At 38.5% G+C, this 14,093-nt stretch overlaps 1 protein-coding gene across 1 annotated transcript; it reads right to left on the bottom strand.

The window, feature by feature from the left end:
* Positions 1–8,922: 8,922 nt before the first annotated feature.
* LOC143295720 (KIF-binding protein-like) lies at positions 8,923–14,080 on the bottom strand. The gene is made up of 2 exons (XM_076607343.1): positions 13,350–14,080; positions 8,923–10,960 (listed from the first exon to the last, which is right to left on the bottom strand). The coding sequence occupies exons 1-2, from the start codon at positions 14,067–14,069 to the stop codon at positions 9,860–9,862; spliced, it is 1,821 nt and encodes a 606-aa protein (XP_076463458.1). The 5' UTR covers positions 14,070–14,080; the 3' UTR covers positions 8,923–9,859.
* Between the last annotated feature and the right edge of the window lie 13 nt (positions 14,081–14,093).

The following is a 14,093-nucleotide window of genomic DNA, read 5'->3' on the forward strand; positions in this document are numbered from 1 at the left end:
ATGTTGTTGTTTGTTTGTTGTTGTTGTTTTTTATCTTTCACAATATTTCCTCAAATTTATAATAGAAGCATTATGGGAATGTTGAAAAATTCCAGTCTGCCAATTCTTTTTTCCCAGTATTATCAGACACAATTTCAGTAAAGCTGCTTCACCAACACAGCTAAAAACTATGAATAAGTTCAGTTATTTAGAATGGCCTGCATTTTGAGTGAATATACACCAGCAGTTGATTTTACTGAATGGCAAGTGTCACAAGAGTCACAAGCCAAAAACTGAGTGATACAATTTATCAGACAATTTTTGACAGATACAATAGTCAAGTGGTTGGAGTATTGGACTTTCAGTCTGATGGTCCCAGGTTCCAGCCCTGTTTCGAAGAGATTACAAGTTTTGGCACTGATTTTTTTAAGGATGTGTGCCTGTTGAAGTATTTATATATTCATGGAGGTATGTATAGTGTGTGTCAGGTATATGGTATATGAATATAATCATTTCATTTCCTTTGCTTTTATATTATTTTCTTGCGTCCTTTTAAGATATTCTGTTAAATAGAGTACCAAGGGTTTTGTGTGTGTGTATGCCCCAATGTTTTAGTTAGCCTGTTTGAATGTTACATGACTTTTATAAAACAACTACAAAAATAATGACTGTCACAAGACAAAATTTGAACAGATGCAGATCTGCTGTTACAGACAATCCCCAGCAAAATTCACGATCACTGACTGGTCAGATCAATCACATCGGCGTTCATCATTGACACCAACTTAATGTGATAATGCCGATAAGTGTGACAACATTTGGGCCAACAGCAAAGTGAGAGCTGTATTATCAAGTTTCTCCAGTCAATGGGAAACCATTTACAGTTTAGTCTTTTGTGAAGGACTATGACTCTCAAACTAGGTGGCAAAATTGCACTGGCTCTTAGTGCTGCAGCCTTGTAGGCTAGTTGGCCTTTGGGAACCATCCCAACGCCAACTGTCCTAAAACCCTCTTGGCCGAGAGAGTGGGGATGTACTTGGGCAAGACACTCTCCACTATAATCAAATTCTAGCCCAAATAGTCAGAACAGCAGTTGGCTCCTCTGCTGTTCTGTTGGTCATAGTGGGACACGACTGACTGTCATATGACAACATATTCAGTTGGGCAGCACGAATGACAGTTTTAGTTTTGGATGCAAGGAAGTGAAACTTGACAACCTATGCACATGTCCTAAATGGCTAGAGAACGTTTACCACCTCAGTTACAAATTTCTGAAGCATGATGGTAGCAAGAGGTGTACTGTTGCAGAAGGAATTTATGACATGTTGTTTCAAAAGAAAAATACAGCATGTGCATAGGAACTGTGGTAAGCTGTTGGAAAAGGAGCACCAAAAGACAGTGAAATAACAGTAGTAGCGTCGAAAGAACGGTGACAAGTTGGTACTTGGTACATCAAATAACAGGGTTGCTATGATCCATAGTTCAAGCTCTGACAACTTGCAGGCAAAGGGTTGCAGGCAAAAGAGTGGACATTTTTCCAGTCCCCAGGCTAACGTGTCAGTGTCCACGCATGCATAGATTCCTTGTGCTAGTGCCTTAACCCTTTTGTATATACATGCAAGAAAATTAAAATATGCACATTACTGATCCAGTTTTCTATGGCAGCATTCAGCGGGCTTTGGATGTAGCAACACAGCATTCAATGCTCCTGAACATGTAATATGGCTGCCTAAGTGATGGATTAGGAATGGTTATTGTTGTTGCAACCTGCAAATGCAGAAGATGGCCCTGTTTGGTCAGCTGGGTGATAAGCAACAAAAAAGTAGTAGATGTGTCTGTTTTTTGGTGGTGAGGGTTATTTTGTTTGTTGTTGATTCCATCAAAGAAAACACAGAAGCTCGTCATTTTCCTAACCACTGTCAAGTCAAATGGGTGATCAGCATTACCAGACATAAAGTTTGTTTTGTTTTGAATAAGTTAGCATGAGTAAGCATGACAAAGTGAGAAAGGGTGCAACAGTATGAAAGTCCAACAATCTAGTCACTTGTCATACCACTTCAACTGATATTATTTCCACCACTGCCAAAACTACAACTTCACTGACTGAATGTGTGTCTTTCTCATTTCCTGCCTTACTAATGCTCTCCTCTTCATGTTCACCCTGTTTAATATCACATAGAGGGACGCCAAGGCAGAATCAGGCATTGGTCCTCTGATGCAGTGTTCACCAGTGATCAAACTTTGATGTCGCATTTCGCCATGGTGGTGTATCCTTAGGTAAGGCCCCTTACTCTCGTCTTCCTCACTCCACCCTGGTGTGAATGGGTACCTGACTTCACTCGACTCAGGGGAGTTTAAAAGGCTGGAAGGAGAGGACTTCGCCCTTGATTTTCTGTGTGGAGCTCTAGACACAGTGAATATGAATTTATTGCCCCTTTGGCCATTATATGCTATGGGATCTTTAACCTTTTAATATCATTTAAAGTAGAAAGGCATACAATTAAAGACCACAACTTCTTTTTTTTTAAATATCTCTGATGAATTTGTACTTATTTTTTTCCAAGAAATTATGTGAGTTGACCATCAGCAGTGTGTCACTGGTTATATTGATTATCATGTTTATTCATGACACTTTTTGATTTTTTTTTTTAACTATGTTACTGTATTTAGGCTTGGCTTTTTCAATCATCTGGTGATCAACTGATTTGACGGAATGGTCAGTGCAGTAGGCAGGTCCTGGTGTTATGTGTTGTTGTTTTAATGTCACTTAGAATTGTGCTTTATTTTCTTTTTAATTTTTGTGGGTGGCTTGGTTGTTGGGTGTTTTCTTCTTCTTTTTTTTAAAATCTTTTTGGGTATGATGCAGTTTGTTTGTTGTTGTTGTGGTTGTTGTTTGTTGTTGTTGTGGTTGTTGTTTGTTGTTTTTTGACTCACTTGTGTAAACAAAGTGAGTCTATGTTTTAACCCGGCGTTCGGTTGTCTGTGTGTGTGTGTGTGTGTCTGTGTGTCCGTGGTAAACTTTAACATGGACATTTTCTCAGCAAATACTTTGGCAGTTGACACCAAATTAGGCATAAAAATAGGAAAAATTCAGTTCTTTCCAGTCATCTTGCTTAAAACAATATTGCACCTCTGGGATGGGCACCAAAAAAAAATTTTTAAATGAAGCCTAATTATATGCAAACTGCATTTACAGTTATATTTATATTTTTTGTATTCTCTAAACTTGGCACTTTGCTCTGATATTCTGACCCAACAACAAGAGCAGTCATTACTATAATTTTTGGTTCAAAGAGGAACTTCTTTTGCAAACCATGGAAGTTTTATTTATTTTGCAAACGTTTTGGTGCAGATAGTAAAAAAGGGAAATTACTCTGTAATTAATGCTAGGGGACTTAATTTGCTTTAAACTGATCTTTCTCATCTTAAACATTACATTTTGAAATTATACTCAATACATAAAAAGCTTGGATTTTTTTTTAAGTGTATCACAAGTGAGTCTTGAAGGCCTTGCCTCTCTTGTTTATTGTTGTTGTTTTCTTCGCGGAATGTTTTCAGCCCAATTGAAATCCTCCTTTTATTAACTATAAAAATTTGTGTATCTTCAGACCTACAGTTTTCATTTGCAAAATGAAAATAAAAATTGAATGGTCATGCAAAGCAATCATGTCTTCTGACTTGATTTTCATATGCAATTTAGCGTGTTTATCTTCATTGCTGGGCAATATGTAACTTTTTCTTTGTGTGTTGTGTTATGTACACGCTTGAGCATGATTGATTTTTTTTCTTTTCTTTTTTTAAAATCTCAGTTTCTTGTTTGTCTTCTTGTGAAAAAGTGAATCTGTTGCCTATTCCATACTCATGCTTTGGAGGGCATACACTGCAGAAAATGTGTTAAAATATACATTATATTGACAGAACATATTTTTTGTCCTACCATTCACAATTAGATGAACACACACGAGAATTTCTCTGAAAATTCGAAAGATGGCATTTTATTCTGAGGGGAGATCTGTCAAAAGTCACATTTTATTCCATGGGGAGATCTGTCACCCATCAATATGCATGTGACTGTCACTTTCGTGGATGTTTGAAAGCAAACAAAAGAACTGGGCACCTCTGTTCTACATATCATTACTGTCAAGTCTCTTTAACTGTTTTAAACAAACATAAGCACCTGAGTCTCTCTCTCTCTGTTTTAACCACCTGTTCATACTGGTATGTCATTGTTGTGAAGCACTTCATACTGTCTTATTAAATTTAAAGATAAGTCCCTCAGTCATATTTTTGTAAACTATCAAGACCTGTTTTTCAAATGGTATATTGTTGTTGTTAAGTCTCTGATACCCTCTCATCAAAGCTACTTCCTGCGCTATTTTTTGTTGTTGTTTTGTTGTTGTTGTTTTTTATAATTAATTTTCAATAACTTTAGAATATTTTAGTTCTTAATATTTAATATTGATTTCCTTTACAAAGTTTTTTTTTTTTTATAAATATTTCCTCTTTCTTTGTATATGTATGTGTGTTAATGTTTCTAGTTTTACCTGAAACAATTTGATTTTTATCACTTGAATTTAGAAGTTAATTTTCATGTTTATTTATGCCTGGTGAAATGCATGAAACAGCTGTCTTGATTATTTTTCTTTTTAATTTTTTCAGAAGCTTCCAAATTATTGATTAAATTTATGTGATGTATGACACATAAATAGATTGGTGTAGTGAATAATATGATATTGAAATATATTTATACATGTATGTTTGCATTTGTTTTTTCTGTAACTGTTTGCAGCGTCTTGTATTTGTTGAGGTGTCTTCACTTCTTCTTTTCTTCCTTCCTTTATTTTTACAAACACAAATCTTCTCAGTTCGACACAAGCTGGTGAATCTGAGGCCAGAGGTGAAGATTAAGCTTCCAATACAATCATACTCTGCAGGTGTCTATGCTAAAACTAGTGAAATCCATTTAATTTCACTAGTTTTAGCATAGACACTAGAATGGGATATTTTCTGGCTGTGGCAATGACAACATTTGTAAAGATATCGATTTGCAAACAACCAGTACACACATTCCTTTTCGCTGCATTTGAACACTTTGTTCTCATTTCATTTTTGATCATCATGTTATGCTACTTCTGGTTTTAGTCAGACTCAAAATCAACCTAAATCATATTTGTAAATCTGCAGTTATAGTCTAATTTTAGATGTGAATTTAGTGCGATTTGCAAACCAGTCTGCCTTGTGTATGGATAATTTCTTTTCTTTTTTTTTTAATCAGCTGATCCTTCCAATTAGCTTGGGCCTCAAAGTCCAAAACAATGTGGTATGTAAATGTTTAGCAGAAAGAGCTCATTTCACAGTCTTCTACTTCACAATGCATCACAAGCAAACAAAAACACCAGGATGCTTCTTCTATCTTTATTTTGTGCTTAGTAAACTTTCAATCAGAAAAATTAAATGAAACTGCAAGGAATAGTCTCTTACTGTTCAGTATGGAAGCAATCAATACGCTCGTGCTCACATCTCTCTCTCTCTCTCACACACATCTATTTACACAAAACAGAAACAAAATTCTACACAGCCTTTTAGATTTACTTATTGGATAGCAATGCAAATCAAATCAAATGATGGTGCTTAGACTTTGAGCCTCACCGACCACTAAGGCCATCTCAAGGCTATCGCCACGTTAATACCTACTACAAGTCAAGAGTGTTTTTTTTAAATTGGAAAAAAAACAAGTCACCGCTTTAAGCTTTCCACTCAAAGCTTAAAAACCTTCCACAGTTTAAAACCTTCAAATCTGATTAAAAATGATCACTTCTTTCAAGAAGTCCATCAGTGTCCACGGAGGGACATCACGAAACAAAGTCTTCAGAGACACCGCTGTGTAATGTCTGTGTCTAACATCATGCAGATCCCAATAGTCAAGAAGCACGTGTTTCACAGTGAGAGGCTCATCACAGGGAATACATCGAGGGGCCTCTTCCCCATTCATCCCAATATTCAAGGAGCATGTGTTTCACGGTGAGAGGCTCATCACAGAGAATACATCGAGGGGCCTCTTTCCCATTCAACAAGTAAGAATGAGTAAAAAAAAAAAAAAAAAAAAAGTGTGCCCCACACACAGTCTGCACAGCACAGACACCTTCTTTCTGTTCTTCACCACTGATGGGAGGGTTGGATGACAATGAGTGAACAATGTAATGAGTGAAGTACATTGACATGATTCCACATTTCATAACCTCAAGACATCTTACAAAACAGGGCTTCTGATCAGTCAAAAATCTGGGGGTACGAGGGACTCTTTTGGTAAGTCTACACGGTCTAAGACAACATTCAGAGTGTCATTATAATCAAATCTGCATACCTTCTCGACATAATAATCAACCTGGTTTCTGGGCTAAGAAATGATGAAATGGAAAGCACTCTTCTCTGTAGCAGACAATCCTACTCCTGGCATCAGACGAAGGCTTTCCACACACGACTTTCACTTTTTTTGTATGTTATAATGTCCCAGGATCCTGCTCATTGAGTATACAGTGCATCCTTCCCATTTCTAAAGCTTCAGAGATGCATTTTTTTCAGATGCCCTACAAAGTGTATATAGTTGCTATGAGTATGAAAGCTCTTATGCCTATTATTGTAACTTTAAAATGTAACTCAATTATATACATATGAACAGCTGTCATTGCTGATACATCACAAAAAATACACATGATGTTTTGAAGATATCAAATCAAAATAATATCATTTCTGAATTGTACGAAACAAACTTAGGAAATTATGAGAATTGGGCAAAGTAAGCCTTTTATGATTCCTACCCGTGTCAGAATATCACCATGATATTGTCTGTCCTGCAGGCATCAACCCCAGAATAATCCATTCCAAAAAAATTTTAAGGCTACTCAAAACAAACAAAAAAATTAAGGATATATTAAGATCATAATGTAAATTTTCTGATCCTATACAAGAACTTAAGGATATATTAAGATCATAATGTAAATTTTCTGATCCTATACAAGAACTTAAGCAAAAAAAACCACCCCCAGTAATTTGGAACAGAATTAGTGTATTATACTTGAGGCATTAAATCTAAATCCAGTTAGTTCACATTTGCCATGTCTGAGGCACACATTAATACACTTATAAATAAAAAATTTAAAAAAAACAGTCTCATAGAGTCACTAAAATCACAAGGCATAAACACTGGACATAACCATGAATCTGAAAGCCACTTCACACTCAAAATAAATAACATAAATCAGCATGCTAACATTTCAAATTGTTGTACTATTTCTTATCTCAATCATCAAGGAAGTAATTCACTAACTCACACACACATACACACTCTGTACAGGTGAGAGAAATAGCCTGTATATACCACAGTATGAAATATGTTCCCGCATCAAAAAAATGTTTGTAGCTAAAGGAAAGTATTGAATTTAGCAAACATCTCTTGTTCTAACATTATGAAGTAACTGCAACAAATTTTAGGACAAAACTATAAAACATTAATCATTACAAGAAAACGTTGGAATGCAGGCTTATTTAACAGTCTTTTAACAGCACTAGCATGGAAGATACAAAAATTATAAACTCTTTCACTGCCAAGTTTCTGCATCAAATATTTTAGACTAGACGCTCTCAGTCCCATGATTTGGTTCATGTCAAAACAACACAATGGATTTGTTCACTTTCAACTCATTCAGGGGGCGAAGGTTAGTCATTATTCAGCTGCATGGGAAAGTTGACTGCAGCTGTCAAGTTTTATTACAATGTGAAATATGGTCCTTTCAAAACGACCCCTCAATCAATGTCAACTAAAGTCGCCTACGGTAGTCAATTGTCTTGTCAACTAAAAACACCAACCGTGGCAAAAGAGTTAAAAGGCCTGCTGATGGTCAACGGTCCAAACAGGCTATGGTGAAAGCTTCCTTCAACGGACACACAATCCCTAGTCAACAACTACCATTTCATAGCATCCAGCTTCTGAAACAAAAGATCATACTCTCTCAAGCCAAAGTCTGGATCACAGTCAACACACACACACACACACACACACACACACAGCTCACACCCATCTTTGAACCCATGAGCTCAATTCCACGATCTGACTCAAAAGCCACTGACTGAACAGGTCTTAAAACATTTACAAACTGACTTGACCTATCTACTGACTGCACTGCTTCATAATTCCATCGATTTGTCATTCCATGATTAATCAAGTACCACAATTTATGCAGTGACACAGAACCTTGGAGAAACTGCAAACAGTGAGCGGATCAAACAAAAACTATTTAGATCAATCAATTCAATGACAGTTAAAATAGCAAACCTATACATTTCCGCATGTGAAGTCTCCCAGCGATGGACCAGGCGGAGGAGGAAACCTTTCCTAACAGCTGTGAAGGTGGAAGAGGATGACCAAAGGGCAGGGGGAGCTCTTATCCTTGGCTGGAAGTCCTCCTAGGAGACGGAGCCCCAAAGAAAAAACCTGCACCTGCTGAGGCCGTCATACACATGGCAGTATCTGCACCTGTGGGACTGTGAGTGTTGGTAGGTGACAGAGTGGGGAAGGGACTGCACAACTCCTCCTCAATAAAACAAAAAAGTCACCTGTGCTGGTTAGGCAACCAGGCTAATGTCAGAACGAAGAGCGAGCCCTTCAACACCATGAGGACACACACTGACAGATAAGCCTGCCTGCCTACTCATCCGTCGGACTGACGGGAGACTCCATCATCATCACATTTCTAACTGATTAACTGAGCCTTCATTTATGCAACAGGAGGCATAAAATACATTTAGTTCAACCAAAAACTACTGATTTTCCATAATCGAGAATTTATCAACATTTTCATATTGTTATAATTAAAGTAACGCTGATAATTTTGTAAGCTTATTGTGTTGTTTTGTTGGAACTTTTTTTTTTTTTAATCTAAAAACTTTCTTTTTAAGTTACAATGCTTTGGTGTAATTTCTTGCAGTGTAGCTGTAACTAGTGAAGCAACATCAAAATTATAAAAGAAATAATCAACATATTTCTGGAAGGAAATGGTGAAAATAAAACAACCAACCAACCACACACACACACACACACACACACACACACACACATACTTCTTGAAGTTTTAGACCAACATGAAAGTAATCTCACTTTCCTCATTCATCACCTGAAATGACTGAATCCTAAAAACTAGGACAAAGTTTCCTGACTCCTGCAAAGTGTCTTCCAGCAGCTTTCACCAGCTGACCACTCCCATCTCCTTTCAGAAGGTGAGTACCCTTTGGAGTCAATTGTTCTTTTGCTCAATCAGACTTCATAGTTGAGTTCAAATTCAGACTGTTTCCCTTACAGATTATTCCACTGCCATTCCTTTGGCTTGCTGAAAGACTCTGAAGATGGCTCAAATTCAGACCATTTCCCTCACAGATTATTCCACTTCCATTCCTTGGGCTAGCTGAAACTGAAAGACTTCAAAGATGAAAGGGATAACAGCAAGTTAGATTTCCTGGAACTGACTATGCAGAAGATTAGATTATCTTCTTTCCCAATATCAGTACATTTTCTTTCTTTTTTTTCATAATAAAAAAGAAAAGAAAAATAAAACAAATAATTCAGAAAAATTATTACCATTTTTCTTTTATAAGAATGGAGTCTCTCATCAGCAGAATGAATGAGTAGATGAAACAGACATCTCTTCATCTTTTCCTAGAGTGGGTCCTCAAGTGACCTATACTGGACGTACACAACTGTCAACACACACTGCATGGAACATATATTATTTATATGTATACTTTTTTTATGTACACAGTCAATCAGCAACAACAACAAAAAAATTTTAAGAAAAATAGTTTTCAAAGAAACCACACACTGATTGAATCACTCATGTTCTCCCCTGATCTTCTCCATTTTGATGGGCAGCAAAGCAGAAAGCTCCTTACACAGCACCAGTTCCTTCTCCACCTCTGCCTTGGCTTCAGGGTGCCGCCGGCAGTAGTCCACTACAAACTTATAGCACTCCATGGACCGCTTCATGCACACCAGGCGCTCATTCACCTGTGGAGAGAGAATCTTGCCCCACAAACGTCCGCAGCAAAACATGGCTATCAGCGCCGGTCGTGTGTTTCCGTCAGGGAAGGTTTCAGGGAGATCTGGTTTTCCTCCTTTGAGGGTCTCCAGGTAGGCCTGGTACTGCTGGATGCTCTGGTGGGCCAGGCTGTTGATCTTGCGAGCAGCATGAGGAGTGGGAGGGGCGGCCTCCATCTCGATCATGGACAGTTTGATGTCCAGCATGCTGCTGTAGGTTTCAGCCACTTCATACAACAGCTGCCGACACACCAGCAGGTAGTGCTGCTGGCTGACTTCGTTCAGCAGAGCCTGTAGCATGTCCACCCGCCGTTTGTGCATCCGACACTGTCGCTCCATGTCCAGCTCAAAGAACGCCAGCAGCTTGAATGCCTTGCTGTGGTCCTGAGTCAGCTCGATAAAGTCACTGCAGTTCCCGTCCAGGGTGTACATCTTCTTGGCACGGGTGACCCCCTCCTGAATGAACAGAAACACTTGACGTGCTTCTTCAAACGTTTTCACCAGCTTGTCAGTCACTTTTTCCTCGTGGCTGGTGACTTCAATGTTGAAGGGTTCAAAAGACTTCTCTTCACCATCCTCTCCTGACTTTTCCTTTTCTGACTCTGGCCTTTTGTCATAGTTGTGATCAGCCATGGCAGGATTCTCATCAGAGTTATCATCCATTCCATGGTCCTGATCAAAAGTCTGAACTTGTTCCATCATTTTGTCCTTGGAGACCTCAAGCAACTGCAAGCCATACTTGATCCAGCATCGACGGATGTCTGCATCTTTGTAGTCCCAGTTCTCTCTAGCTTCTTCAGATGCTTCTCCGTCTGGCTGCATTTCTTGAAAGATGACAGATGAACTGGCCAAACAGTGACGTGCCAGTGGAAACTTCTCTTGAGTGATGTATACCTGGAAATCAAATGTTGAGATCACAAGTCACAATGAAAGAAAAGAAAACAAATCAAACTGGATTTGTGACAGAAAAAATATACTGTGTAAATTGTAAACCTCGAAAACCAAACACTATAAAAAATATATACATCTAGCAGACAGACAGAACACACACACACACACACACACACACACACACACACACACACACACACACACACACACACACATACACACACCCTTTACTGTTTTCACATCAGAAAAGTTCTGTGATCTCTCCGCTACATGCTTTTATTGTTTTAAATGTTTGTTTTTTAATCATATTCATAATCCATTTTTACACTGCAGCTTTTGAAAACAGCTCAATAAATTTCTGACACCCACAGTATTCAATTACTTTAGAAACTCAATCAGTGAGTGAGAAATTAATGAGAGGTTTCATGAAGCACTCAAAAACCTCTGCACAACTCCACACAGGGAGAATTCCAATACTGGAAACAGTTTTCCATGGACTATAATAATAATAATAATAATAATAATAATAATGGATACTTATATAGCACACTATCCAGAAATCTGCTCTAGGTGCTTTACAAAAACGCTTTTGTTAATATAAAACATTATATCTATGTTACATACACACACCAAAATGTGACCACACACACACACACACACACACACACACACACACACGCACGCACGCACGCACGCACACATACACACTGCATACATACATTTTAACATACATGTGTATCTAACAGCTACCCTAACACATACGCACACATAGGCAGGCACAAACTTACATAAACACACGCACACACAATACACATTCATATACATGCATGTAGTTATGTACACATACATATGTAAACACACATAGTCAAGCACACCTAACGAAAAGGAAGTGGAACTGCCACAATTGAACTTATTGCTGAGGGAAAAGGTGAGCTTTGAGACGAGATTTAAAAGATGCGAGGGAATCAGAATGACGGAGGTTATCAGGGAGCTTGTTCCACGTCTTTGGCGATTGAAAAGAAAATGATCTGTGTCCATAGGTCTTACTTCTGACGTGAGGTATCCTGAGAAGTTGAGTATCAGAGGAAGAACGGAGCTGGCGAGACGTGGTATAGATATGGATGAGTTCAGAAAGATACTCGGGGCCAGATCCGTTGACTGCAGAAAAGGTCAGAGTGGATAGCTTATAGTCTATTCGATCAGAAACAGGCAACCAGTGGAGAGACTGAAGGAGAGGAGAAACATGGTCAATATGGCCTAATGGAAGCAAGGGTCCTGGGCTTTCCAATTCAATTCACAAAATGGACTGGTATTCCACAAGATCTTAACTTGGCTTAAGTGGTGATCACAATGTAAGTCTTTCAAATACTATAACAAACCCATATGCAGCTTGCACTTTGTGCAAGTCAAAGAACAAATGACAACAAGGGCAAGAGATATCTGTGGTAAACAATAAAACATTTTCTGTTTAAAGAAAAATCCACTTTTTTTTCATTGATCTGGATTTACTTTTACAGTGCCTATCCTTGGTCTGAGACCAAGCTGTAACTATAAGCACTTTACGGAGTCATTTGTAGAAGCTACCTATCTGGATATAGCCGACTGAGCTGCCTTTGGGCTCTCATCATTTGTTTCCAATGTTATTCTGTCAGGCTCCAGTCATATCCATACACGTGCTCGCACACTCACACGCACACACACATTAATGTACCAGAGTGGATTTTACTGTGAAGTATTGCCAGAGACAACTCTCTTGTTTCGATGGGTTCTTCTACATGCCCTAAGTGCATGTTACACATGGGACCTTGATAAATCATCTAATTCAAATGAGTAGCATCCAGACCAACACTCAAGGTTTAGTTGAGGGGGAGAAAAACCTGGCAAGTGTGGAATTTGATCCTGTAAACACAGATTCTCTTGCTTTCTGAGCAGACATGGTACCACTAGGCCACCACTTTTAAATTGTGAAATACATCTGCAGACAAAAGAAATAAGGAGAGAAACAACTGGTGTTTTCTTTTTAACACCTGCCTAATGGCAACACTTTCCCAGAACATGAGCCCCAATTTCACACAACGCTATAGAAATTCAATAATGTGACAGAGTGAATATTGACAGATATTCATATTTGTGTATACATACATGTACAGCATGAGAGAGGGTTAAGGAGAGTGTGTGGCAATGGAAGGTTGCAAAGTTCGTAAGTGGTGGATGACGGAACCAGTGTTTGCAAGTGTGTGTGGTGGGAAGGGGATGGGATACCTTAAAAAATGCAAATATTGACAGGACTGGACTGGTGAAGAAGCTTGGTGGATATTGTGAGTTCTGTAGTCAAGTGTATTGTCATTACTCAAAAAATAAATATATATAAAAAATAAGAAGAAAAAATTACCTGGGACAGAGTTGCAGCATTCAGTGCCCAGTCAGTGGCATCGTACTCATTGGATTCAAGCTGCCTGTGTAGAGTTGTATGACAATACTTTGCAGAGGCAATATCATCTCCAAGTTTTGCTAATATTTGTGCTTTGTAGTACAGAGTATGTGTATGGGTCGCTTCAAATTTACTGGCTCTGTGTCGAAGCAGATCACTCTCACTCTCATTTTCTTCGCGTTTCTGGAAAAACTCGTCTGCTCTCCTTGGCGCATCACCTACATTCTTTTTATACTCATGAAAGAGGTTTTCCGCTTGATCCAAATAATCCTTAGCTTTGTCATGGCGACTGCGAGCAGACCACAAAACACCAAGATTATTCAGAGCATGCAGATAGATGCTAACTGCACCGTCTTCCATTTTCATTTCTTCAAGGCTTTCAAGGACTTTTAACAGACATTCCTCCCCAGCACTTGTTTCGTCAGTGTCTGTGTAATTACAGCCCAGATGCAAATCAACACATGCCAGAGCCAAAAGTAAATCCTTGCTGTTTGGATCTTCCCCATTGCGTATTTCATTTATTCTAATACGGAGATCAGATAATATCTCTCGGGCCTCATAAAAGGACTTGTAAGGCTGATCTTCTGGATCATTCTTTGATGCTTCTTTACTCAGAAAATTCGCCTTTTTGAACTGTTCATAACCCTCGCTTTCCAGAAACTCTATGAAGCCGGCCATCATGATGCACAGCAGACGAGCACAAAC

Source organism: Babylonia areolata, chromosome 21 (assembly GCF_041734735.1).
Source record: "Babylonia areolata isolate BAREFJ2019XMU chromosome 21, ASM4173473v1, whole genome shotgun sequence".
NCBI classification, from domain to species: Eukaryota; Metazoa; Mollusca; class Gastropoda; order Neogastropoda; family Buccinidae; genus Babylonia; species Babylonia areolata.

Excerpts from the sequence above, each read along its gene's own strand:
- LOC143295720 (XM_076607343.1), bottom strand. The coding sequence starts at position 14,069 with ATGATGGCCGGCTTCATAGAGTTTCTGGAAAGCGAGGGTTATGAACAG. Across the intron at positions 10,961-13,349 it reads ATGCTGCAACTCTGTCCCAG|GTATACATCACTCAAGAGAA; the intron begins GTAATTTTTTCT and ends TTTGATTTCCAG.